The sequence below is a fragment of the Pelodiscus sinensis genome, chromosome 6, assembly GCF_049634645.1.
Source record: "Pelodiscus sinensis isolate JC-2024 chromosome 6, ASM4963464v1, whole genome shotgun sequence".
Classification (NCBI taxonomy): domain Eukaryota; kingdom Metazoa; phylum Chordata; order Testudines; family Trionychidae; genus Pelodiscus; species Pelodiscus sinensis.
The window spans coordinates 52,239,970-52,267,349 of NC_134716.1; the positions used below are offsets into that span (position 1 = coordinate 52,239,970).

The 27,380-nt window shown below is 41.0% G+C and overlaps 1 protein-coding gene across 1 annotated transcript; it reads left to right on the forward strand.

Annotated features, from left to right (window-relative positions):
• Nucleotides 1-248: 248 nt before the first annotated feature.
• ALDH7A1 (aldehyde dehydrogenase 7 family member A1) lies at nucleotides 249-26,721 on the forward strand. The gene is made up of 18 exons (XM_006130115.4): nucleotides 249-506; nucleotides 1,156-1,209; nucleotides 2,815-2,880; nucleotides 4,268-4,348; nucleotides 7,761-7,884; nucleotides 10,851-10,983; nucleotides 11,643-11,687; nucleotides 12,724-12,801; nucleotides 14,375-14,472; nucleotides 15,648-15,689; nucleotides 17,719-17,813; nucleotides 19,225-19,309; nucleotides 19,574-19,680; nucleotides 21,149-21,265; nucleotides 21,731-21,828; nucleotides 22,010-22,083; nucleotides 24,571-24,646; nucleotides 26,217-26,721. The coding sequence occupies exons 1-18, from the start codon at nucleotides 315-317 to the stop codon at nucleotides 26,269-26,271; spliced, it is 1,620 nt and encodes a 539-aa protein (XP_006130177.1). The 5' UTR covers nucleotides 249-314; the 3' UTR covers nucleotides 26,272-26,721.
• Nucleotides 26,722-27,380: the final 659 nt, after the last annotated feature.

Genomic DNA, 27,380 nt, shown 5'->3' on the forward strand with positions numbered 1-27,380 from the left:
GCGTGGTGCCTATAGCATTGATTTCTTCATACACTAGACGGCAGTAACTAATTCATTTGCTCCCTCTTTTACTAGCCAGCCTTGGTCTGTGAAAAGGCGCTGTGATTGTCTGTGACAACTCCTCTCTTTTATCTATGGTTGGAGGAACAGCCTGCCTGACGCTCCCCGCTGAACAACCTGCCCGGACCAAGCATGTAGGCCGATCCCTGAATTCACCAATCACGTCTCCCAAAATTTGGGGGCGGGTCAGGACTACGTATTGCTGCCTCCCGTCCAGCAGCGGGTTTGAGTGCGCTGGTATAGCAGTGTTCGCTATGCTGCAGCTAAGCTTTGCTCTGACCAGACACGTTTTGCTGAGGAAGAAAATTTTAGCATCTTGTAAGAGGCCTGCTGTATTCATGTCTACTTTGCTGATCAACCAGCCTCAGTATGCGTGGTTGAAAGACCTGGGACTGAAAGAAGAAAATGAAGGAGTGTATAATGGGAAATGGGGAGGAAGAGGAGAGGTAGGTTGTAGCTCGGGAACTCTGACCGATGGCACTGATCGAGCGTGCCTGACTTTTTAGATTAGGAAAAGGGAGCTGCTGCCCAAATCCGGAGGCGTCTGAAATCAGTGTGCTGCGGAAAAAAGGAAGAAAAGTATTAATTATGTTGCAATCGGGCAGCTTTGACACCTTGTTAATCTGTTGTTTCCGTGCAAAATTAAACTTATTTTTTTCTCCGTGGGAGAGGAAAGTAGAAACCTTTGCCTGCCCTATCCTCCCCTTTCTTCCCCCGTTACAGGCTTTCTGAAGTGAATAAGTCACTAGGGTTGAACAATCACAAGTTTGTATGTGGCAATCTGTTTAAGATCCAGCTTTTGGTATGTATTATTTGTCTCACCTTTCTTAGGGCAATGTTATCTCGTTGCATCTAATCGGTCTCTGCAAGTTTCTCTCCCACCTGAGATCTCCTTGGTTGTTGCAATTTTTTCATGCTTGGTGCTTACCTTTTTGGGGTATGTGTTTGCATTATTGTTTCAATTTATTTTTGCATAAATAAGTCACTATGTCTCAGTACCTCAAGTATCATACCCCCTCCATCCACTACATGCACACAAATATTCCTCTCAGTTATGCGTATTTCTAAAGTGACTGTAAAATATTCTCTCTTTAGATTGTGACAACGTATTGCCCAGCTAACAATGAGCCAATTGCAAGGGTGCAACAGGTAAGTGTATCTGATCTTTTTCTGGTGCACGTACCAGGCACATGGTAGCGAAAAGCTAATTTGGAAAACAAAAGTTCAGCTCTCTGGTGAGAAGGCCAGTCCCTCCATCTCAGCTGGTGGGAAGAAGAAGGGAAATGGAATTTTGATCAAGTTGCTGTCTCTGGGTCCTCTATACTAGTTTGGCAGTCAGGTGACTGGTAAATGTGAAGCTTCTGGGCAGCTTTTAGAGTGGTTCTATCTCCTCACTGTCTTTTGGGGAGGAGACATTTTTGTTCTTTCTAGTCTTGGAGGTGCTGCAGAGAAGGGGGAGATTCTGCTATCTTCCCTTCCTATAACAAAAAACAGGACTGTGTAGCACTTTAAAGATTAACAAGATGGTTTAATAGGTGATGTCAGCTTTCGAAAGCTCATCACCTATTAAACCATCTTGTTAGTCTTTAAAGTGCTACACAGTCCTGTTTTTTGTTTCAGCTGCACCAGACTAACACAGCTACATTTCTACCATTTCCCTTCCTATAATCTTTTTTTAGGGGGTTGAGGAATGCAAGGGAAGCTCCTATTTTGCTTCTGGTTCCCATCACTTCTGTTCTTAACTTTCTCCCCAGTTACTTGCTGACATGTCTCTTTTCATGGTTTCACTGCATAGCAGCGATGAAATGGAACAAGTGTCTTCACAATTTTAGCTGTCAATCTGTACATGGTGTAATTTGGACAATTTCAGTGCTGGGTTGCTTGACTTCTATCCCTTTTATTACAAAAACAACTTTTAAAATGTATATCTGCATTGTTAGGAACATTTAAAAAAGATGTATTCTTAACACAGGTTAGCTTTGATTAAAATATAATTGAAGACACAGCAGCTCAGCTAACTTGGATTCAAAGGCTGAGTCCAACCAAAGGCGCTTCTAGGCTTTAATACATGCTGTTAACCCAAATTAAAAAAGCCAAGTTGCTTTGTCTTTGCTATTGTTTTAACATGAATTATCTAAACGGTCTCATTTTTTTTTCTTCCGTGTAGAAATGCCCCTAGGCCCAAATTATGCCATTCTGGTCCCATAGGTGAGCACAAACCAGTAGATACAGCATGGAGAAAAGAGGGGCTGTTAGCCTTATTCCCCCATTCTCCAGGGGTTTCATGCTGAGTGCAAAGGAGAACCTGGGAGGACAGATATTCTGCAGTTCCTTTTATTATTGTTTTATATTATTAGTGGTTTTTATGATGATAAAGCAAAATGTCACTAAATATGCAGTGTTTGTTCCTGTGATTATGGGGAATACAGTTGAAGGAAAACTTTATTTAAACCATGAAGTTTGGTGAGGATAGTAGATTTGTTCCCCAGATATAGTTATTATATTAATTTTTCAATTTAATTTTCATTTCTAGCAACTGTCCTATCAGCACAGCTAGAAACCAGTATGTCACACTGTGAACATAATACTTTTCCTAAAGAATGATGCCTCCCAATTCAGCACTGTCCATAGAAAATCCATTCTGCTTGAGTTATGCTCACTGCCTCCTCTGTATTTCAGCTTCAAGCAACAAAAGGAAAGTGACTTTCTGTGTTTTGTTTTCCCCTTGCCCCCACTTAATCCTCATTCATTTAGGCCAACTTGGAGGATTACGAAGAAACAATAAAGAAAGCTAAAGAGGCATGGAAAACATGGGCAGATGTAAGTTGACAAATGATTATGCATATGTTTGGAAGTGTCTCTACACCCCATAAACAACCCTTTTCTGTTGGCAATTTAATCAGGGCCCCATGTCCTGTGTGATATTTTAAATCTAAATTCTGCAGCCAGGAACTCATGATCATACAGCACCATTTCCAAGCCCTCACTGCCCTCCTTGTCCAATATGTTCATTTGATATAAAAAACAAAGCTTTTAAATCTGTCTCTAAACTTTCAGTGTGTGTCAGACATTTGTACTGTAATGCATATTCGTACTATAAAAGCTGTTATAGGGGATTTAAGGAAGTTAGAAGTCTTTAAAGCTAAGTAGGGAAATGGTTAAGGTGTGTGTGAGAGATATGTTTCTTGTTTGGTTGCTTTGTCCACTTCTGACACCTTGAAGCTGTCCAGGGAGGAGGCTTTAGTATCCAGGAGGGCAAGTGATCAGTGTGGTATTGGGGAAGGCACTAATCTACTTTCCCCTTGGGTAAAATAGATATTGCAATTTTTCTCACTCCAGAAACCTTTTAATGAAAATAGCTGCTCTTATCCCAATAGTAATATATTCAGCAATAATGGATAAATACATCGGCCAAATTGCTGGCTAGTGTAAATCAGCATGTTTATGCCAGTTGAGAATCTGGCTCATCAACTTCCTTTCAGCTGAAATCATCAGCAGTGAAATAGTTAACAAGGTTAACATTTAAAATGCTCTTAGTGGGCTTCAGAAGTGATATGTAGCTGAGTTTGATGTGCTCTCTTTAATATCAACAGAACTGTAATTTCAGACTGTCTGCAGTCTCTGGTTGATATCATTGGAGTGATTACATACAGCTTACATCCTGAAGGTAGTTTTGCAACCAAAAGGATTAGATGGCTTTTTTGGACAGATTAGCTTCTGTAGCACAGCTTGGCAAGACATCTCTTAAAATGGGGAATTGTGTTGCCAACTACTCTGCCACAAAAGTAGATCATGTACTGGGCTCTAGACACTGATGGTAGCAAGATGCTCACATCTAACTATGTGAAATCAGGACTAGCTGCACTATAAAGAAGACAAGTAAAAATGCAGTGATCATGATATGTGAGGAATTTACTTTCTAACAGGTCCCTAAAACTCATACCTCTTTGGAAACTGCTTCGGAAAAAGAGAACAGTAATTTGAATTCAGCCAGTGATGGTGTCTTAGCACCAGAATCTGATTAAACCCTTAGTCCTAGGAACAGTTCTGCTTAAGGTCCCTCATTCAGTAAGATACTTAAGTAAATGCCTAACTTTACATTTGAGTAGCCCATTATAGTTAAGAGGAGGAAAGGGGACAAAAATACAGAAACTGGCTGGTATTCCCTGAAGGTGCAGTTTAGTCTCTAAACCAATTTTTTTTCTAGGTTCCTGCACCTAAACGTGGAGAAATAGTGAGACAAATTGGTGATGCCTTAAGACAGAAAATCCAAGTTCTGGGAAGCTTGGTAAGATGTCCTGAAAAAATCCACACATTTGAAAAAGTCAAAATTATGTTTTCCTTTGGTTTTAATGTAGGTCTGTGTAATTAAGTGAGAAATTATGTTAGTCTTAATAACTGTGGAGTACTTTGATTTTTGCTAAAAATCTGTGTAACAAGATTTTTTTAAGTACATGTAAGGTAGCATTTGTGGTGCTCTATTTTAAGAATAATGCCACTTCATTTTAGTGTTTTAAGCGATTCCATCACTATTCCAAAGCTCCAGTTTGGATCAGGTTTTTTTTTTTTTTTACATCCGCTGCTCCTTCTCCCTTTCTCCTTTTACGAGTTTACAAATCTGTATTTATTGTTACATGTTTCTAATTGTGGAGACCACAGCCTCAGTTTTTTTTAAAGACAGTTTGTGTATAGGAAGTAGGTCATAATATTAATTCATAAATCAAGGATGGGGTTTAGGAAAAGTGTTCAGAATGAGTTTAGTTAATCAGCTGGCTCCCATAGGAACCAGTCATCAAATTCTCAGTGATTTAAATCAAGTCAGAAGATAGCACGTCAGGGGAAAACTCCCCCTCCATGCCTCTAATTTACAAACTGGCTTAAAATTACAGTAAGCTCACGATCACACTGTCATCTCCAGGTTCTTCCCTTCTCTTAAGAGCTTTGTCCTCCACATACCTATCAAATCAGGAAAAATGTAAGTGATTCTGAAACACTGTCCCCTTTCCAAACAAACTCTGTTGTAACTATGCTGCTTTCCCATCTTTCTGTGAGACAGCACACTGTTACTAAAATAGTCCTGAAACAAGACTTCCTGTCATACAGAGCTAAATTCTTGCTGGTGGGCTGAAATTTTGAGAACTAAAATGTGGAGAACTAAAGATTTAGAAGGTGAGATGGTGTGTGAAAGGATCCCAGTAAGTGCTGGTGCAGGATATAAAGTTTGGGATTGCTGCTTTAACACCTGTGTTAGTTGTCAAAGAATTCTTATTTAAGTACTGTAGTTAAAAAGAGCAAAGTTTTATAGCTTTTCTTTGCTCTTGGACCATCAAACAGTTTCCATGACGAAATTAGGGTGCTAGGTACATATGTGTTTAAGCAGAGTTCTGTTTTCCTGGCTAATATGGACACTCAGAGGTCTGAAAAATGTGTCAGAGACATTATGTTTCATCTCCTAAATATATGAAGTTATTATACGGTTCTCAACCTGGTGAGGGGAAAAAAATGCTAGAACCCTGTTTGAAATCTATGGATACTTTTAAACAGGAGATGATTATAATGGTATCTGGGGGGTATCTGGATCTATAACTGTTCCTAATGGGGTGGGGATGCCCCTCCCTAGTAATTTCAAACTTCCACTCCTTGCCTTGGGCGAACCCTCTTTCAGCCTTTCAGGAGGAATTTCATCCAGAAATCACTCCAGATACAGGTGAATGTTGATGGATTTAAAAAAAGAAAAAGTTCCAGTGTTCCTCCAACATCTGTCCCTTAGTCACAGATGAGGGCACCTCTTTTCTCTTGTGTGGCTGTTCTTGAGTGCAGTGTGGTGCAGATTAGGGGTGTTAAAATGTGATTAATTAAACGTGTAATGGCTGAAAATTCCAGTCAGCTCTAACCCTTAAACCCAGAGTTCAGATTTCTACCCTGTTGTGTCCCTGGAGCAGTAGCAAATGCCCTGTTCACCAACCTGCACTGTTCCATTTGATATAATTCCAGATGAGAAATTATTGGTTCAAATGGAGAATATGGGGATTTAATATGAGGACTGAAAGGTGGATATGGAACTGGTTAAAGGGGAGGCTGCTACAGGTCCTAATGTAACTTCCCTCCAGTCTGTTACTAGTAGAGTTCCTCAAGAATTGGTTTTGGAAACAATCTTAATTTTTTTACTGATCTTGGCATAAAAAGTGCATGTGTGCTAATAAAATGTGCAAGTAATACCTCCCAGTTTCCTATCTCCGATATGGAGGAGGACCAGAGCATCATACAAGGTCATCCAAGTGATTTTGTAATAGAAATGGGTTGATATTAAATAGTGAAAATTGCAAGGTCATGCATTTAGGGACTAACGACATTTTTTGCTATAAATTGGAAGCGACAGAGGAGCAGAAAGACCTGAGTGTATTGATAACTCTTTGACATGTCTGTGAAAAGGGCTAATGCAGTCCTAGAATGCATCAGGTGAGTTATTTCCAGTAGAGACAGGGAAGTGTTTAAACACTGAATCAAGACACTGGTGAGATCTTATCTAGAATACTGTGTGCAGTTCTAGTCTCCTATGTTCAAGAATTCAAACTGGAACAAGTGTAGAGAAAGGCTCCTAAGATGATTTAAAGAATGGAAAAACCTACCTTATAAAGGAGACTCAAAGATCTTGGCTTATTTAGCCTAACCAAAAGAAGGCTGAGGGGAGATATGATTACATATAGAGGGATAAATGTCTGGGAGAGAGAGGAGTTATTTACATTAATCACCAATGTGGACACAAGAACAAAATGGATATAAACTGACCATCTACAAGTTTAGGCTTGAAATCAGATAAAAGTTTCTAACTATCAGAGGAGTGAAGTCCTAGAATAGCCGCCTCCAGCTGAGCAGAGGGCCAAAAAAACCTAGCTGGATTCAAAACTGATCTTAATAAGTTTGAGGGGATGGTAGGATGACTCTGCCTACAACGGCATGTCGCTGATTTGCAACTATTATCTGTAATATCTCCAAACAGCTTGTGATCAGGCACTAGATGGGGAGGACACTGAAGGAACGTCTACACTGTAATGCTATTTCAAAATAACTAGCACTATTCCGAAATAACATAGTCCGTGTCTACACAGTAGGCACTTATTTTGAAAGTGTCAAAATACTGTCAAGCTGGAGGACTTCTTACTCCAACTCCTATAACCCTCATTGTACGAGGAATAGGGGAAGTCGGAGGAAGAGTGCTCGATTTCGAAATAGATGCTCCCTATTTAATGTAGCTCAATTTGCGTAGCTTATTTCAAGTTAAGCCCTGCAGTGTAGATGTATCCTGAGTTACTACAGAGAAATGTTTCTTAGTTGTCTGGCTGGAGGGTCTTGCCCATATGCTCAGGGTCTGACTGACTGCCCTATTTGGGATTGGGAAGGAATTTTCCTCCAGTTCAGATTGGCAGAGACCTTGGGAATTTTTTTTTGCCTTCCTCTGCAACATGGGGCACGTTTAAACTAGTGTAAAGGATGGATTCTCAGAAATGTGTAGTCTTTACACCATGATCTGAGGATTTAAGTATGTCCGTCACAGGTGATTTGTATGTTACAGGAATATGCAGAGGGTAAGGTTCTATGGTCTGCAACATGGTGATCAGACTTCATGATCATGATTGTCCCTTCTGGCCTTAAAGTCAGAGTCTAAAAAGTGATGTCCTGTGTGTTCTTAATGTTGTCAGGTCTCATTAGAGATGGGAAAAATTCTTGTCGAGGGTGTTGGCGAAGTTCAGGAATATGTTGATGTCTGTGACTATGCTGTTGGTTTATCCCGAATGATTGGTGGACCTGTCTTGCCTTCAGAAAGTAAGATGTATTAAAATCTGTATTAATAAAGTGCCAGATATTGAGATCTTTCTGTATTACTGCACCATGGATTACATATTGCTGCAATTTACCACATTTCTGTCTGCTGTTGTGACTTTTCTGATCTACATGAAAACCTATTGTGGTGCTACAGAGTGCATCCATTCTTGTCTCAATTAGGGTATGTCTACACTACAACGTTAATTCGAACTAACTTAGTTCGAATTAGTTAATTCGAACTAAGCTAATTCGAACTAACGGATCCAGACTAAAAAACTAGTTCGAATTAGCGTTTTGCTAATTCGAACTAGCATGTCCACATTAAGTGGGCCCTGAACCGGGGTTAAGGATGGCCGGAAGCAGTGCCGGCAGGGCATCAGAGGAGGACTTAGAAAGTGGAGATGCTTTCTCAGGCTAGCCGAGGGCTGTGCTTAAAGGGTCCCCACCCCCACCCCGGACAGACAGTTCTCAGGGGTGCCCCGCTTGCAAAGCAGTCCTGGCTTGGAGTGCCCAGACTACCCACACTGGGCACATCACACCACTCGGCCATCAGCCTGGCTGCACTTGCCGCAGGCTGCCATCTGGGGAGAGGGGCCAATTGGGGGGCTGCAGGAGAGCTTCCACCCCCAGAAGCCCGCAGAGCCAGCCCAGTCCTCCCCATCGGGGGCTCGTACCCCATTCCTCCCTCCCCTCCTTCCACTTACCCTTCCCTAGCCCCTCTTCTTGATGTACAAATAAAGATAACGTGTCTTCCAAAATGGAATCTGTCTTTATTGAACAAAACTGGGGGAGACTGGGAAAAGGAGGTGGGAGAGGGGAAGAGAGAGGCTGGGAGAGGGGAGGGCAACTAAAATGATCAGGGGTTGGGAACAGGTCCCATATGAAGAGAGGCTAAAGAGACTGGGACTTTTCAGCTTAGAAAAGAGGAGACAGAGGGGGGACAGGATAGAGGTCTCTAAAAGCATGAGTGGGGTGGAGAGGATGCATACAGAAAAGTTCTCCATTAGTTTCCATAAAGAAGGACTAGAGGACACCAAAGGAAAGGAATGGGTAGCAGGCTTCAAACTAGTAACAAAGTTCTTCTTCACAAAGCAAATAGTCAACCTGTGGAACTCCTTGCTGCAGGAGGCTGTGAAGGCTAGAACTAGAACAGAGTTGAAAGGGAAGTGAGATCAAGTCATGGAGGCTGGGTCCATGGAGTGGTATTAGCCAGGGGGTAGGAGTGGTGTCCCTGCCCAAGGTTTGTGGAAGGCTGGAGAGGGATGGCATGAAACAAATGGCTTGGTCACTGTCTTCGGTCCATCCCCTCCAGGGTTCCTAGGGTTGGCCGCTGTCGGCAGACAGGCTACTGGGCTAGATGGACCTTTGGTCTGACCCAGGACGGCCATTGTAAGCTCAGGGCTCAGGGTCGGGGGTCTCAGTGGACCCCCTTGATTCTCTTGCACACCTGCTCCTGGGTGGCCAGGCTGGCAGCTCTCCTGCCCTAGACGGCCACTTTCCTGTGCCTAGTGCGGAGATCGTGGACGAGGTCCACGATGTCCGCACTAGCCCAGGCGGGTGCCCGCCTCTTGCGGTCCCGGGCAAGCTCCCAGGAGCTGCCAGCCTGGTTCCGGGAAGAGGGGGAGGGCTGGGGGGCTTCGGGTGGGTGGCTCGATCCGTGCAGGGTACAGGGTCTGCTGGCTGGGTGCTGGCAGGCTTGCACCTGGCACGGGCACCGTAGCCAGCCCGTGCCCCTTTAAGGAGTCCGGGGCCGGGAGGGGGGCAGACGAGTTTCCCTGGTGTTGGCCAGAGTGGCCACCAGGGAAACCTGGGGAGGGCTAGCCTCCCACTAGTTGGAATTAAGGGGCTACACACCCCTTAATTCGAGCTAGCTAGTTCGAACTAGGCTTAATCCTCGTAAAATGAGGTTTTCCTAGTTCGAACTAAGCGCACCTTTAGTTCGAATTAAATTCGAACTAACGGAGCGCTAGTGTAGCGCCTATGAAAGTTAGTTCGAACTAACGTCTGTTAGTTCGAACTAACTTTGTAGTGTAGACATACCCTTAGAAACTATACACACGTATAGTAACAGAGAATGGAGTTCCTCCCCATTAGCTAAGCCATTAACTCAAAATATATGACGAATACAGTAAAATCTAGCTGGTTGACACTAAGACATGGGAAATCTGTTGTCAATTAAACTTTGCAGTTTGGGTCAGCAACAAATATGTTTGTACTTTTTGTTTCCCTTGTTATCCAACTGACATAATTTCAGCATACTTGTAAACTAGTTGTAAGCAGCAGAGTACAAATGTAACATGGCATATATTGTATAAGTAATGAATTCCTACAAATAGACTTTACTAAAGCTATTAACATTCTATTGAAAAATGAGATTATGTTATTTGGTGGAAATATATGGCTTGTGGGTTATTGAAATAAATTTCACTGTATTTTTCAGCAGAACACCTAGCTAGAATGCATACAGCCTTTCTGAATAGTGATAGAAATGTAGCCGTGTTAGTCTGTTACAGCCTTTCTGTGCACTAAGATCTAGACGTGGACAACTCTAATACAGTTTTACAGAAACTGACCTTTCTCATTTTGTTCCCTAGCAGGATGTCTGTATTGACTTTTTTGTGGCTTATGGTTATGAGAAAAATATACTTGTTATGCCACAGAGTTTATGTTTTTGTTCTGATAAATATGCAACTTATGTTGTTATAAACAAATGCTCTAGAACTACCAATACAAAGGTAATAAATTGAGTGCTGCTCACATCTCAATGCAAGTAAGATAAATCATCCACCTTCTCCTGATAAACATTTGCATAAATAGTTGTATACTAAAAGTCAACAAACTTTGGCTCTGTGTCAGATCCAGAAGAGTTGTTGCAGTCTATGCCTTTTCCTTTTTTCATTTACTGAGCTAAACATACACATGCACGTACACATAATCAAATGGCTCCCATTTGTGTCTGTTTTCAGGACCTGGACATGCCCTTATAGAACAGTGGAATCCTGTGGGATTGGTAGGAATTATCACTGCATTTAACTTCCCTGTAGCAGTGTACGGTTGGAATAATGCAATTGCAATGATCTGTGGGAATGCTTGCCTTTGGTAAGATGCTCAAATACTTTTCAACTACTATTTTAAAAGGTTGCTAGTGGTAGTCTTTGTTCATCACAGCAGAGCTATGTTTGTAAGGATAATCTAAGGCATATAAACAATACAATATTTGAAATGTCAGGATATCTGCTGTTCATCCCACATTTACAAATCCTTTACTTCTGATATTTACTAGGCTGGCTCCAAGTCCTGCTTAAAAACTCTGTGCTATCTTATACTACCTTGTACTATACTGTCAGCTTTTTGAATCAGGGAGTGGCTTGGAATTCATGTCTGTACCACAATCTAGGACAATGGCTCTAATAGCCCAATTAGGTATTGAGCCCTCTCTGGAATACAAATGATAGAGAATATGATTGACATTTTAAAATGTGGGTATACAAAGCTAGGCATTCAAATAAGTTGCATGACTTTCAAAGTTCTGGGTACCCATAGCTCAGTTTCACTTTGCTAGAAGTTCTGGGTCCATAACACCTCTTAGTATTGAGTCACTTCCTCCGAAGTATCTAGCATTAGAACTCAAGCTGAAAGTGTCTGGCTAAGCTTCCTGTGCCAGATATCTAGCTCAGATTTCCTGCATATTACAAGAGTTGCATGAAGTGCTTTGTATTGTTGAGAATGAAAATGATGTTTTGCATCTTTTTTTAAAGGAAAGGTGCTCCTACAACATCCCTCATTAGCGTAGCTGTTACCAAGTAAGTTTTTTATTTTTCTATACATATAATTGTTTTTGCCCTTTGTCTCTGAGATCTTGTGGCTGGATGAGAGTGGCTTTGTCTCCTCACCTTGTCAAACAGACAGCAACAAATCTATATTGAATATGTTTGTTCCCTTGATTGCCCCTTCTTCTGACTCCTCTGCTGAGCAGTAGCAGAAGTCTGCAGCCTTTGCAGTTCAGCTTCTTAGTGGAGGGGAAATCAATGATGACAAGACTGCGTGATGGTCTAAGTGTAACGTGTTTTGTTTGTGCACGTACCAGTACTGAATGAGACTATGAAACAGCCTGCTGACAGTCCATCTTCCAGGAATCTCAGTCCAACATCAATACTTAGATTTCAGAAAGCAACTTCAAGCTCTGATTAGTGTCATTTTTGAGGTAAATTCTCCAGTTGCTTGCCCAGCTCTCTCTCTCCTGAAGTTGCCTCAAACCAGGACCTGGCCTAATCAAAAACTAACCACACAGCATGACTTTCCAGGAATCAAAACTTGCTAACATACAAAGAAAAAACACTCAGATAACTGTAACAGTGCCACTTGGTGACATCTGTGATCGCACTATCAATACATTGAGGAGATGGTTTGCAATGTGCTTAACCTGTTTTAAGTAATTAAAATACTATAATATTTATAATATTATTTGTTCTTGCAATACGGAGAGTTCCTCTCCACAGGTGCTACTTTTGAGAATAGTTTCAGGGAATTTCCAAAGGAAATTCTATGAATGACAGTATAATTGGGATTTTCTATGTTCTTCTGTTTTCTCTATGCTAGTTATATCCTGGAAGATGCACTATATTTTAAATATGTGAATTTTGTTATAAGGCTTACCATTACACTGGACAAAGATCTTTTCAGATACGAGAGTATGTTTATGTATAAAATTGCATCTGTGTCCGATGATAGATTTTTATTATTTTCATCTTACCCCCAAAAAAACCCTGTTGATTTTTATCATGTGCCTCTGAGATCTCTCAAATCCAAGTTTCTCAAGATATTTCTCTTTACTTCTAGGATAATAGCCAAAGTTTTGGAGGATAACAAAATGCCTGGTGCAATCTGCTCCCTGATATGTGGTGGTGCAGATATTGGGTAAGCTAGACATCTTGCATTTTGTGGGGAAGGGAAGAAGGGTGACTTATGGGCAGAGCTGCCTCTTGGGCAAGGCAGTTGGGATGAGCACACTAGCCTCTGCAGTTTGACATCAGTGTCACAGCTGGGATGAGGACAGCAGCTGTCTGCCTTGAGCAGGCAGAAGCAGTCAGCGATCAGGAGGCAGCATGGTTTGTCTGGCTCTGCCTCCTGCCAGTAATTCATACCATTAGCACAGCTCCATGGAACAGCTGCAGCCCAATTGCCCCTATCAGCATCTCCCTTACCCCATTCCTACCAGCACCCTGAGGGGAAACCCAGAGCATCCATGGGATGCCCATATGGGCTGATGAATCCTGGGCCCCACACCTCCTTAGGGACAGCTCTTCTTATGGGAATAGTCTAGTTTGAAAAAAGCTTTGCTCTCTATGGGGTTGTTACTACCCCTTTAGAAACCAATTGTATTTATCTTGTTTTATTCCCCTATAACTTGGACATTCCTGTCTGTCCAGAGACTGTTTAGCACAGGAAACATCCTTTCTTGATGGTCTGGAAAGAGTCCAGCACATTGCCAACATGACTGTAAATATGTGACTAAGAATTTCATGGACCACTATTGGAACAATATGTTGCTACAAATGCAGCAGACTGCCAATATGGCTTCCAGTTGCTGAGGGTGTTTCTATTTTTAACTCTTTATTTTCCCCCTCCCCTTCCTTTGTAGCCACATCTAAAAAGCTTTCTGGGCAGCCATAAAGAGCACTGCCAAAGCATAGTTCCTGCAATATCCCCTCTCCCAACAGCATTTATGGGCATGCCATTTGAAGATGTTCACTCCCATAAAGTACAAACAGCCTTGGAAGATGTATAACCCAAGTAGTAGTTGATGACATGGGTCTTAAGGAGGCATTAGGGCACTCAGCATGCCATTGGTCTGGTATAAATCACAACCAAGTGCCTTGTTGCTGTCAGCAGGATTAGACTTCGGAGTTAGTGCATAAGTCGCAGTACTAGACTGTAACATGGAAATATGGCCCTTATTTTGACACTCTTGCATCTTTGAGTTGCATTTTAGTTAGGCACTGACTTGATTCTTTTTTAATCTGTCTTGTATTCCTGGCTTTTGAAGGCATAAATGTAACATTTTGTTATAATTAAGGCTAAGATTTTGTGTCACACATTTTTTTAAAAAAAATTACAGACAGCTCCTAGACAATAAAGAAAAATTCACAGAAGCCAGTGACCTATCTGGGACTTTCACTAAAAATAAGCATGAGAAAATGGGGAGGTGTGGGGCTCCCACACTACCCCAGGGTGCCTGGCTTGGAAGCTGCAGACTTTCCACAGTGGCCAGGAACTTATGGGGCTCTCCAAGCCACTCATGGCCACCACAGGTAGTAGAGGGGCCCCTGCAGCTCTTACAGTGCTGCAGGCTAGTCACGAAGATCTCTGGAAGTCAAGGATGCTGTGCCTTCAATAACAAAATGGTATCACTGGTTAAAATAAAGAAATAAATTTCTGCTTGCTCCAATTGTCCACTCTTTTGAGGATAGTCATGTGTTCTCTCACATAGCACCACAATGGCAAAGGATGAGAGGGTGGACCTTCTGTCTTTCACTGGCAGCACTAAGGTGGGCAAGCAAGTAGCACTTATGGTTCAGGAGAGATTTGGTAAGTGTGTAGATTTTTGTTTTTTCCTCTCTGTGTTTTGTTGATTTAGGAAGAGGGACTAAGGGAACTCTGCCAAACAGGCAACTGAGACAAGTTTTTTTTTCTTCCAAATTTTGTTACAAGTGCAACAGTGTTACAAGTGAATTTCTGCTAATTCTAGCCTAATCTAGGACACTTTTTTTATAGAGTCCTCTAAAATCTGGACTCAGTGGGCCTGCAAGTGGGTTTTTGATGGCCTCTCTGAATCTGCCTGATTCTTAATTAGTGTGTGAAAATGCCACTGTGATCAGCACTGATTTCTGGGAGAGTCAACAAAATGATCCTTGGGTAATGGTCCCTACCCTCCCAAGTGTAACTAGTAGGAAGTGTGTAATTCAGTAATCATGTAGCCAACAAAATCTTTGTCAGATATGTGATTAACCGATAGGTTGCTCTTAAAGAGCTTGGGAGCTGATGCACGCGTCCTGGCGCGTCCAACAACTATCCCTGCTGTGGCTCTGCAGTGCGGGTTGCTGTTGGACCGAGCACAAACTGGGACTGAACCAGCTGCTCTCTCACAGGCTTTCAAGCTCTTTAAATGCAGAGCTACAGCAGGGTAGCTGTTGGATCCGACATCAGCCAGGACTGAGCAGAGCCATGGGGTAGGAGGATTGCGTGTAGCTGATAGCATTAATGGATAAGCATTCGCTTACCGATTAATCATTTAACCAGCTTCAATATTACATCCTTAGTGACACTACCATTTTTTCCCTTTTTTTTTTTTTTTTTTTTAAATGGGGGAGAATATATTATCATCAGGACTCACAAACTGCCTCTGCAGCAGAAGGTTTCTCAATCCTAGATCCATGCCCTGTTAGCAACGTCTAGATATTTTACCTAGAAAATAAGCACAAGTGTTAACTTTTCTTGCTGTCCCCTTTGATTTTATTAGCATCTTTCTCATGTCTAGGTCTTTCACATATTCCACTATTTTAGTGGGTTTTGTAATTTATTTTTTAAAGCAAAAGTTCTTGTCACTATAAGATAGATGATGTTAGTCTTAGTCCTTGAGTAATACCATTGGTTTGAGTGGGAGCACTCATGAAGTAAGGTCCTATTCACTGTGCAGGGACTGTGTATGATTGTTATTCACAACTAGCCTCTTAACTCACATTACTATTTACTTATTTTAACAGGACGCAGTTTGTTAGAGCTTGGTGGAAACAACGCTCTTGTTGGTAATACACAATATAATCATCTCTTCTCATACCAAGTTACAGCTAATGTTAATATTGCGTTCATAGTAGACTAATCTTTTTGTCTGGAATTGTCTTCTGTGTATGGAAAGTACCTAGCATATAGTGAATGCTATCACAGCTGAAGGCTTATGCAAGTGCCTGACTCCAAATACATGAAATACCCTGCTGAAACAGGACTAAATAATGTGAATAATGATCCCTCCCCCTCCCCACAGACCTCCATTTTTATGATCAGTTCTCCACCTCCATGCTCTCAAGGCTCTACATCCTAGTCGCCATATTCCAATCAGACTAGATGGAAATCCCTTTTGTCTGTCAGTGCCTTTCTTTAACCGGCCAGAGGGATCACAGTGGAACAAAACACCCTTTAAAAGCTGAACATACATCTTCTGATCTTGGCATTGAAGGGTGAGGACTATACAATGGACCCAGGTGTTTCATATTATTGTGCTGAACTTAAATACTGGATCATACGTCTATTTATAGGGTTTTTCATATTAGAAATAATAAAGACACTACCTCTCTCGCTAATGTTCTCTATTAACTGAAAACAAATTTTTGCTTTTCCAATATTTTGCTTTTTAAAAACATTTATATATTTGTATTGCTCTCTGCTTGAGTAGTAAGTCTAGAATAGTCATTTTCCCATTGTGGTTGTATACTAGCACACTATGTTTGAGGGGTTAGTGGTATTTTGGGGATGAACGAATGAAGGAGACATGCAAGTGAAAAGTCAAAAACTCATGTATGCATTGTGTCTTGGTACACTTATTTTTCTGGTACATTCAAATGATGGGATATAAACAAAATTACTTGAGGACCATGTTTAAGAAGATCGTTAGTTGGAGATAGCTGTGTCTTTATGTAGGTGCTGACCAATAGGCACATAATTCTGGGAAAACATCCTTAAGAAAAATACCTACTTCCCTCTGTATTGTCCAGTAGTATAGTTCAGATTTCGATATCTTAAGGCCTGATCTACAGCTCAAGAGAAATCTTGCCTGATGTGAAGGTGATGTGAGTTTTTCCATGACTACCTTGACTTGAGCTAGTGGGTTAACAAAATTAGTTCAGCCACAGTGGCATGGGCTGCAGTTCAGGTTAGGTACTAGAGTTTGTACCCAGTGGATCAGGCAAGATTTATCTTGAGCTGTAGCTCATGACACTGCAGCCACACTGATATTAACACCCTAGCTCAAGCTGGGAATTGCATCTCCCTGGTGCTGTGTGGATATAACCTTAAGTGGAAACAGGGGAAAGGTATACTAGTTAACACTTGAGATCCTCATACACTTTTATCCCTCTATTGCACTCTTTTAGCCTTTTGTGGTTTTTATCTTGTTTGTGTGACTGTGTAGAAGTTACTTGACCACTCTTGCCTTTTATTTAATAATCTTGTAAACCAGCAAATTTCCTCCTGGCTAATCTGTCTGGAGTCTTTTGGAACAAGTGAAACCCAGAATGACACCATTTTGAGTTATATTAATTTTTATGCTGGACAGTTTTTTTTTTTTCTACTTCATGTTTTTTTTTTCCTCAGTGCCTTTGCTCCACTGAATTAGAAATTTGTGCCCTGAGGGATTGATCCTTCATGCTATCTGACCACCCTTTGGTGTTGGTTCTCCATGCCATCTGGGTTCCACTCAAGCAGAATGGAGAGAGGAGGAATGCAGGAAACTGATTGCAGCTTCTTGATTCATAATCAAGTTGTGTTGCATGGGAAACTTTATTCAAAGTCGCCTGGAGAACCAAACCTTTGTGCTTAATTCCAAAGACATGCAACTGAAGTGTCTTTAAGGATATGTCTACACTACCACCCTAGTTCGAACTAGGGTGGTAGTGTAGATATACCCTAATTTACTTTGTACATTCATCTCTTTCCTAGTGCTACCTGAAAGGCCTAATAGAATTTACTACACTATGTTTACTAATTTGTGTCCACTGAATTTAGAGGGCATTAGAACCAGAAGCCAATAACTTACATCTTGATGTTCAATTCCTCTTTCAGTGTTTGAAGATGCAGATCTTAACCTAGTGATCCCCTCTGCTTTATTTGCTGCTGTGGGGACAGCAGGCCAGAGGTGCACAACTGCCAGAAGGCTGGTGAGTAAATATGTATTGAAGTTGGGATAATTAAATCATTCAGTATAGCGCAGAATAGGTAGTAGTACTTGTAAAACATATTTCAAGTACATTTGAAGCCAGTGTGACAGGAAAAATGACTATTAACCTGTAGGTCATAATTGAAAGTTCCAGAAGTATTTCTTTCATGTGACCCATATTGAATTTCACTTTGCTTTCCTTGCCAAGACAGTCATCTTCATTTATTTGAAATATACTACAGTTTCTGGTTCTTGTATACTTGTAAGTCATGCAATGTTTGGATTATAGCATGTAGGGATTTTCTTTGGCTTTTAAACAAGTAATTTCCATTATATTAAACTTGATTTGACTATGTTTACTGATTTTTTTAAACTTATTTTAATAAAATCTAAATATTTGAAACCTAATTTAATCAATGTCCCTTTTTTTGGATGAATAGTTACTGAATAAAACAATTTGCCCAGGAAAACTTGAACTAATTTTCCAGGTCTAAGATTATAAAACTAATATGTTTAGTTCTTAAACATTTTGTCTAATTATTATACTTCAGACTGCAAAGCCAAATTAATACCAAAAACTGCTCTGTTTTGCACTAGTATTACAGATGTCACTTGTTTAGCCACCATAAAAAGTCCAAGTGCAATTTTAGAATGAGGAACTTCGTACGTTCTGTAGAAGCTTTATGAAGACATTTTACAAGAAGTGAAGGAGATTGATTTATTAATTTTGCTTTGATAGAGTGTAAATGTCAAATTAACCATAAGCAATGTATCTTTCACCATTTAGTCTGGCTTGTGTTTAGTTTGAAATTGATAGCTAATGTACCGGATTTTTGTGTAAGCTATTGAATTTTAGCATGAGATTTCACAACAGTAACTTGATACCAAGCTTTGTTTTTTAAACTGTGTGAAGTATGAAGATTATCATGGCTCTATTGTAAATTTCAGTACTTTCATAGTGAGAGGCTGCATGTTTAACTTTCAGTACAGTGCACTGGAGTAAGATGGAGTGAGAATATTTGAGTCCTTAATGAGATTTTTAATCTATTTATCTTCTCTTTATATTACTGGGAATTGATTCCTCTTCATCAGGGATTTTGTTGCTAACTTTTACAATGTCATTGTGAGTCATAGGATATTTGGAGGGTTTTTTCCCTTAAATTCCCCACATTTTCTAGAAAAGTTTTGAAAATGTGACCTGGATGCCCCAGGAAGACTCAGAAGCCAGAAGGCAAATCAAAACCCCCCTTTCTAAAAAAGAGAATATGTTTTTAAGTCAGTTTCATGATTTTTTTTAAGTCTTTTATTTTTTTGAATGCTTGAGGTGAATTCTGCAGGGATGCGCCAATTTTGAAATGTCAACAGCTATGACATATTACTAATTGTTTTATAAAACTCCTGTGACTGTTTAGCTCTTGCATGAAAGCATCCATGATGAGGTGGTAGAGAAACTTTCTAAGGCCTACGCACAGATTCGCATCGGCGACCCATGGGACTGTAAGTATTTTATTTTTAGTTTTGCACCTACTCACGGAGGGAAAAGACTATTACAAAATGATCAAATTAGCTTCCGTTAGATTTGGAACTGTGAAATAGGGAGGAGGAATCTAATTATTCCTAATTGTTGTGTTTATCTTGGACATGTTAAATGGCTATTTGCCCAGCGATCATGGTGATAAGCATGTTAGAAATGTATACAGTTGTCCTAAAATAACGTCTTTAAACTCTACACCAGACATAATATGTTCTTTTACTTTTCAGCCAACACTCTGTATGGGCCTCTCCACACTAAACAAGCAGTGACGATGTTCCTTCATGCAGTGGAACAAGCCAAACAGCAGGGTGGCTCTGTGGTCTATGGCGGGAAGGTGATTGTTTTTACTATCTGGGCCTCGCCTGCCAGTGTGGGTGAAGGGAGAGCAAAGGGGACTGTTGCCCCAGAGCCCAGCAATTCAAAGGGGCTTGGGATTCCCAGCTGCCACTGCCATAACTGGAATGCTGGGCCCTTCAAATTGCCACACACTCCATGCTGTTCTGAGGGCAGGAGGGTCACACTGTGCTCTGCCTTTCTGGGACCACAGAGCCCCCATTCCCCCCGCCCCCAACCTTGCTGTCGGCTCCTTTGATCTGAGCACACACAGTGATCAGAACAATGACCACAGGTTGGTGGGTCAGGGAGAGCCCAGACAATATTCCAATTGGTTGTATCCAGTGCTGGCAGGACCTTCAGATATGTACGTCTATCAGGTCAGGCATGTGGAGTGGGGATGGTCCCACCAGATACCTGAGGCGATGTATTTTAGAGAATTGAGGTGGGTTTGGGAAAATGAAAATGAAAATCCTGACTTCAGTGTCAGCTCTGCCACTAATTCAGTTGTCTGGCCTTGGACAAGACTCTTGCACATTCCCCAATTTGGGGAAAGAAGATACTGCTTTCCTATTCTTATATTGTTGAATTGCAGTTCATGTTTTCACACACAGAAAAGCACCTGCCCTCTCCTCCATGCTCTGGGCTCCCGTATTCAATGAAACACAAGGATAAGGGCTATGAACAGCATCCTGAGTCATGCAGCATCTCCATGAAACAGGATAATAAGGTCTTATCCAGGCCTTCCATTTGGATGTTTGAAGTCTCTTCCCTGACACACACGTCTTTCCCAAGTCTCTGGCTGGGGGTATTATCCACATGTGGGATTTAGTTGATCGCTATATTTGGAGTAGGAAAGGAATTTTTCCAGTTCAGATTGGCAGCCACCAGGAGATGAGGGGGGTTCACCTTCCTCTGAAACATGGGTCACTTGCTGATGTGAGCTAGTATAATGTGAAGTCTTTAAATCATGATTTGAGGACTTCAGTAACTCAGCTGGAGGTTAGGGGCCCATTGCAGGAGTGGGAGGATGAGGTCCTGCAACATGCAGGAGATCTTACTAGATGAACATGATCATCCTTTCTGGTCTTAGTCTGAGTCTTTATCTCCACCTTCATGCAGCTGGGACACAGTCACTAATCTTCCCTGCTTGCCAATCATAGTGTAGAAGGAAAGAGGGAAGCCTACCTTGCTGTCTGTAGGGTCACTATGCAATTTGATTTTGTATGTATAGTTTTATTTGTAATGCTGTACATGGTGCTATTTAATTTTGGATATGCAATTTAGTAGCACTTGGTACAATGTGTTCAGTTTAGCTATTCATAGAAGATCTTCTGTTTCTCATTGCTAGGTACAGTTACTGCATCCAAACTACTGAATGGGATTTGCTAAGTGTATCTAGTTCTGAAGCCACACACTGGTTGTCTGAAGTAATAACGTGGCTATCATGATTTTTCTATGTTTTGAAGGCTCTGAATCGCTCTGGCAACTACGTTGAGCCAACAATTGTGACTGGCCTTCCCCATGATGCATCCATCGTGCACACTGAGACATTTGCCCCCATTCTCTATGTGCTGAAATTCAAGGTAAAAAAAACCAGGAGAAGTTAAATGAGCTTTGGTTGAGTGTTCTTGGATGTTAAATTGAGGAGGAGGCAGAGAGAAATATTTCCATGTATGTGCCATGTTCATGAAACTGTCCTCGTGTATTATTATTCAGTTTATTATGGCTCTCAACTTAGGGCTATCCAGCATAACTGCATGGCTCAGGACTTTGTTTTGTATGCATGCATCTATATCATATTTAAAGAGTACCCAGCCTTAAAGATGGGAGCCTATACAGGACTGTAGATGACGCTTGCCTAGATTGGGGAAAAAAACTCTTTGCCATTGCCTTTCTGTACAGCCAATGTATGCAGGAATGCAAAGAGGTATTGCCATATGATTAACATAATGCTAGTTTGTTAGCATTCCCTTGTTCACAATACCTTTGTGGCATTCACTCTTTGTCGTCAGCAGTCCTGGCATAACTATTTATATAATTTCTTCTAGACAGAAGAAGAGGCCTTTGCTTGGAATAATGAAGTAAAACAAGGTCTCTCTAGCAGCATCTTCACCAAGGATTTGGGCAGGATTTTCCGCTGGCTTGGGTATAACTATTTTTTTTCCTTTCTAAAACACAGGATTGTCTAATTTTGTTGTAAATCTGTACACACATAGTCAAACATGACTTCAATATTAAATCCTCTCTTAGAGATGATATCGGGTTCTTTTCCTTATTGTGTGATGCTAGAAGATCATATTGCTTGACTATCTTGTCTTTGCTGGCAGGCCTAAGGGATCAGACTGTGGTGTTGTAAATGTCAACATTCCAACCAGTGGGGCTGAAATTGGAGGTGCTTTTGGTATGTTAATTACATTTCCTATCTTGATGTTTTGGAACAAATTGATAGATTTAATAGTAAAGTCAAGTCACCAGGACCAGATCATATTCACCTCAGGGTGCTGAAGGAACTCAAATATGAAATTGTAGAACTGCTAACTCTAGTATGTGAACTCTCATGTAAATCAGCCTCTGTACCAGATGATTGGCGTACAGCTAATGAGATGCTGATTTTTTTTTTTAAAGGCTCCTGAGGTAATTCTGGCAATTACAGGCCTGTAAGCCTAGCGTCTGAATCGGACAAATTGGTTAAAACTATAGTAAAGAACAAAATTATCAGACATATAGATGAATATGATTTTTTTTTTTGAAAGAGTCAATGTGGTTTTTGTATAAAGAAATCATGCCTCCCCAATCCATATGAATTTTCTGAGGGCATCAACAAGTATGTGAACAGGAACGATCTAGTTGATATAATGTACTTTGACTTTCAGAAGGCCTTTACAAGGTCCCTTGCCAAAAACACTTAAGTAAAGTAAGCAGTCATGGGATAAGCTTCTTTCATGTATCAGTAGTTAGTTAAACAGATAGGAAAAAGTGTAGGAAAAAATGGTCAGTTTTCCTAGGAAGAGGAGTAAATAGGATCCCCGAAGGATCTGTATGAGGGCAGTGCTGTTCAACATACTCAAATGATTTGAAAAAGGGGTGAGCAATGAGGTGACGAAGTTTGCAGACAGTACAAAATTACTCAAATAATGAAGTCCAAAGCTGATTGCCAATAGTTATAAGAAGATCGGTCAAACCTGGGAAACTGAGCAACAAAATGGTAGATAAAATTCACTGTTGATAAATGCAAAGTAAAAGCGCATTATATTTTCCAGTCTCAACTATACATTCAAAATGATGGGTCTAAAAAGAAAGATCTTAGTTATTGTGGATAGTTCTCTGAAAACATCCACTCAATGTGTTAGCTTTACCTCTGGTGTAATGTTCAGAACTATTAGGAAAGAAAATATCATAATGCTATTCCATTAATCAATGGAATGCCAACACCTTGAATACTGTGTGCAGCTTAGGTCACAACATCGCAGAAAAAAGATTAGAATTGGAAAAGGTACAGTGAAGGGGGAAAAAGTTTGGGGCTGAGGGGAGAGAGAGAGTGTGTAACAAAACTGCTCAGCTTAGAAGAGAGATGATTGGAGGTTTGGTGGATGTGATAGAGGTCTTACAAAATCATGACTGGTGTGAAAGTGAATAAGGAAGTGTTGTTTGCTCCTTCACATGATGTAAGAACCAGCAGTCAGCAAATAAAATTAATAGAAAGCAGGTTCAAAACAAAAATAAGAAAGTGCTTCATGATACAACACACAGTCAGCCTGTGGAACTCATTGCCAGGGGATGTTATGAAGGGCAAAAGTAGAACTGGGTTAAAAAAGAATTGGATACGTCCATGGGAGGATAGGACTGTTATGGGTATGTGCCAAGATAATCAGGGACACAACTTCATGCTCTGTGTCTCTGAACCTCCAGCTACCAGAACTGGACTATAGAGCATGGATCATTTAATCATTGCCTCTCTGAAGCATCTGGCACTGGCCACTGTCAGAAGATAGGATGCTGCACTATATGAACCAATGGTCTGATCCACTGTGGTGATTCTTAAGTTACTTTTAGATTATCATATCCTACAGCCATAAGGCCCATGGTATAAATCTAAGGTTTAATTTAAAAAAAAATTTTTTTTTTCTTATGAACACTATTTTCTTCTTTCATGGCTTATGGTAAAGTTTAGCCAAAGCATTACCATTTTAAGGCCAAAATCTGCCCAGTTTCTATGGAAATATGCTATTGTTCAGCATTTATGCTAGTGAAGCAGAGACTAGAATTTAACCAGTGGCAAAATTTCTGTTTAATTAAAAACTAAACTTTCTGATGAAAGGATAGAATATGAAATGATTACTGCTATGAAAGGTAACTCAAAATACCTTCATGGGTATGCTAGAAAAGATCTTATAGCTTAGGGTCACAACATCTCACTGGGCTGAAAGCACTAACTACTAAACACACAATTCCAAATGCAGAATGCATAAGAAAAATGGCTTTTAGAGATTATCCCAGCTACTGCATTTCTTCCTAAGGGGCTCTGTAGTACTCCCTTCTTGCACATCTCTCTCCTAAATCTCACCGCCCTGCAACAAAGCAAAACTGCCATACCTTTGCTCTTACACCAACCATAAATATAATACTGTTCACAACAGGAAGTCAGAGAGAAAGGGAATGAAGGCCAGGATTTTCAGTCTGAGTATGAGGAGGTGGAGGTCTCTTTCACTTATAAATTGAGGGAGGGGGAGGAGAATAGCTTGTTTACTTCTGTGAGTTTTTAACTAAACTTGTTTAAAAAAAATCTCATCCTCCCACAGGACAAATATAAATTTGTTTGAAGTAGAGGAGCATAAGTAAACACAAAGCAGCTTCTAGCCCTGACTGACGTAATTTTTTTTTTGGTAAGGTGGTGAAAAGCACACTGGTGGTGGAAGAGAATCTGGTAGTGATTCATGGAAACTGTACATGAGAAGGTCCACTTGGTAAGAGCTAGGCTTACATATTTTATATACACATCAATATATAAATGTACAGGTCAACTTGCTAAAGTTAATACCTTGTATATATCTTCAGTTGCAAGAGAACTTCCCACAGCAGCAGTAATAGCCCCTTGGGGTAGAAAGGGCACTATTGGAGCTTTCTAGCTAGTAAAAATCTGAGATTGGTCAGTGGTCTCTCTATTGGCTAGAATGCCCAAAGAGTTAGAGATGAACTATTTGTTACAATAATCTGTTGATGATTACAGAGTAGGAGATAACCAATTACAAGTAAATGTTTAAGAATAAAAAGGAGATGTATTCTTCCAAGAAGGAGCTCAGGTACAGGTTGAACCTCTCTTAACTGGGACTCTGGTTTGGCAACATCCCTGGTGTGACAGTACAATCAGGAGCTCAGCAGCTCTGCTGCTGCCGCCCAATGGTACGGCAGGACTAGGAAGCAGTGGGGCTGCCCTGTGGGGCTGGGAGCCAGACAGTGGGGCTGCTTGGTGGTGGTGCTTGGACCCAGGAGTGGGACTGACACTCAATGGTACAACAAAGAGCCTAGCAGCTCTGCTGCTGCCTGGTGGAGCTGCCCAGCGAGGCTGAAGCCCAAGCGGGGCTGCTGCCCAGTGGCACAGCTGGACCTCAATGGGGGCTGCTTCGTGGGGCTGGGAGCTCAGCACTGGGACTGCATGTGTGGCATTTGGGCTGCCATGGTGGGGCTGGTAGCCCTGGTCTGAGGGGCCAGCAGCAGGGGGAAGCTGGCTAGGGGGCTGACAGCAAGACCATGGCTGGAGGGGCTGCGTGCAATGGCTGGGGGACCCAGAAAGGACTTTCCTTGGTCAGGCAAAACCCCTCATGTAGGACCAATCAGATCCTGAGGGTGCTAGACCAGGGAGTTCCAACCTGTATTAAAAACATCCAAAACTTGTTTCCCCCTCCCCCCCAAAAAAACCCCTAGATTCTCCTCTTTTTCCAAAAATAATGGTTAAGTTCTAACATCTGTAGAAGAAATTATCCTTGTAAATATATACATTTCAATGATTTTGAACTTGACTAAATAAAATATAATTGCTGTGATTTGTAAGGAAATCTGTGAGGTGATCTCCACAGAGAGTTAGGCCACTATTAACAGTGGCAAGTACATAGGTAAATACTTAATTTCTCTGTCCATTTTTAGGGGGTGACTGTTAAATAAACGGTAGCAAATGTGTCCTAAATGCGTATGTCAATAACTAACAACTTTGTTTCTTTATGAGGGGTATGTTGTATAGACTAAGAAGTAGAAGTGGCTTTTAGTAGTAGAAGTAATTTGAAAGACCTCAGTCTGCCACAACACTCTTAGCTGGACACAGATGGAGGATTGTATCTTTTCAGTCTGGTGTAGAGGATATAGTTAAGGGGATGCAATCAAACTTCTACATTATAGAGACTGGTAAAAATGACTTTTCACCATGCATTTGGTGTAAGGAAAACTGGCAACTGCCTTAAAGTCTTGTATACATGAAATGATTCGTGTAATTGATTTCAATGACCAAGTCTACTTTCTAAATTCTTCTTGTTTCTCTTGCAGTACAATCAACTACAGTAAGGATTTGCCTTTGGCTCAAGGAATCAAGTTTCAATAACAACCTTGCAAAAGGGGGTATTCTGAAAACTCCTGACATTTCAAAGCCATTCACCTTCTAACCCTTATGACTGACATAATCTGAAACAATACTGCACCAAGATGACAGCAACAACTATACTACTTCTATGCCAACAAGCCAATTATTACATTTTGTATCTGTTTGAATAATGTATCATTCTTATTTCAGTTCTGAAAAATGACGTACATGATCTTTGGGGGAGGAGCTTTGCTCTGGATTAAAGTGGCTTGCAACATTTTATAATGCCTTTTCTCTATGTGCTGCAGTGTCTGCAGAATTTCTGTGTCCTTGTCCAAATACTGATCTTGTTGTGGGTGTGGTTATTAAAACCACACTTAAGAAATGCATATTCAGTATTTAATCAAAATTTAGGCTGATAGGAGGGACTGTGTCTCTCTTAAATAAAAATCACATTTTGGGGACTCATGATACTTTTGCCTGTTTTCCATGACTGACTTGGGGCTAAGAATCTTCACCTTACTGGTCCAATTTTCTCCCTGTGATAGTTCATAGGGGAAGTGCCCTTGAGCAGATGGTGTTCCTTGGCTAGCAGTCAGCAAGAAGGACCCTATGTCCCCACACAAGGGATAGAAGATAAGATCATGGGAAATGGTTCCTGTTCTTGTACTCTGAATAGTCCAGTTGGCAATTGGTGGAGGAGTCATAGGCCAGATCATCCTTTGTGTTATGGTCCCATTGTGCCACTCCATCAGCATAAAAGAGCTATAGACTAGGCTGCCATGGACTATCTTTAAGGAAGGATGAGTCCCCAGGGAGGAGGAGTGAGTTGGGGAGAAATCGGGTGGCTAAAGTGCTACTACACTCCAGATATGTTCAGCTGCCATAATAGCCATTTGTAAATTACAGCAACGCGGGGGGGGGGGGGAGGTGGGGAGTCATCTGGGAGCGAGACATAAAATCATAAAGGTAGCTTTAAGATGGGGCCCCCTTTTCCCAAGCCTGTGTGGCGTAGATCATGGGCCATGCAGACATTGGGTGATGATAGTCTGGTCAGTGTTAGTGTAGACACTGAAGGCTAGTTTTCAAGTCTTTTGCAGAGTACTCCATAATTGCAGAACATGCTGTGC

Coding starts and splice junctions, on each gene's coding strand:
- ALDH7A1 (XM_006130115.4), top strand. CDS start 315: ATGCTGCAGCTAAGCTTTGCTCTGACCAGACACGTTTTGCTGAGGAAG. Junction 11,688..12,723: donor ATTAGCGTAGCTGTTACCAA/GTAAGTTTTTTA, acceptor CTTTACTTCTAG/GATAATAGCCAAAGTTTTGG. Junction 12,802..14,374: donor TGTGGTGGTGCAGATATTGG/GTAAGCTAGACA, acceptor TCTCTCACATAG/CACCACAATGGCAAAGGATG.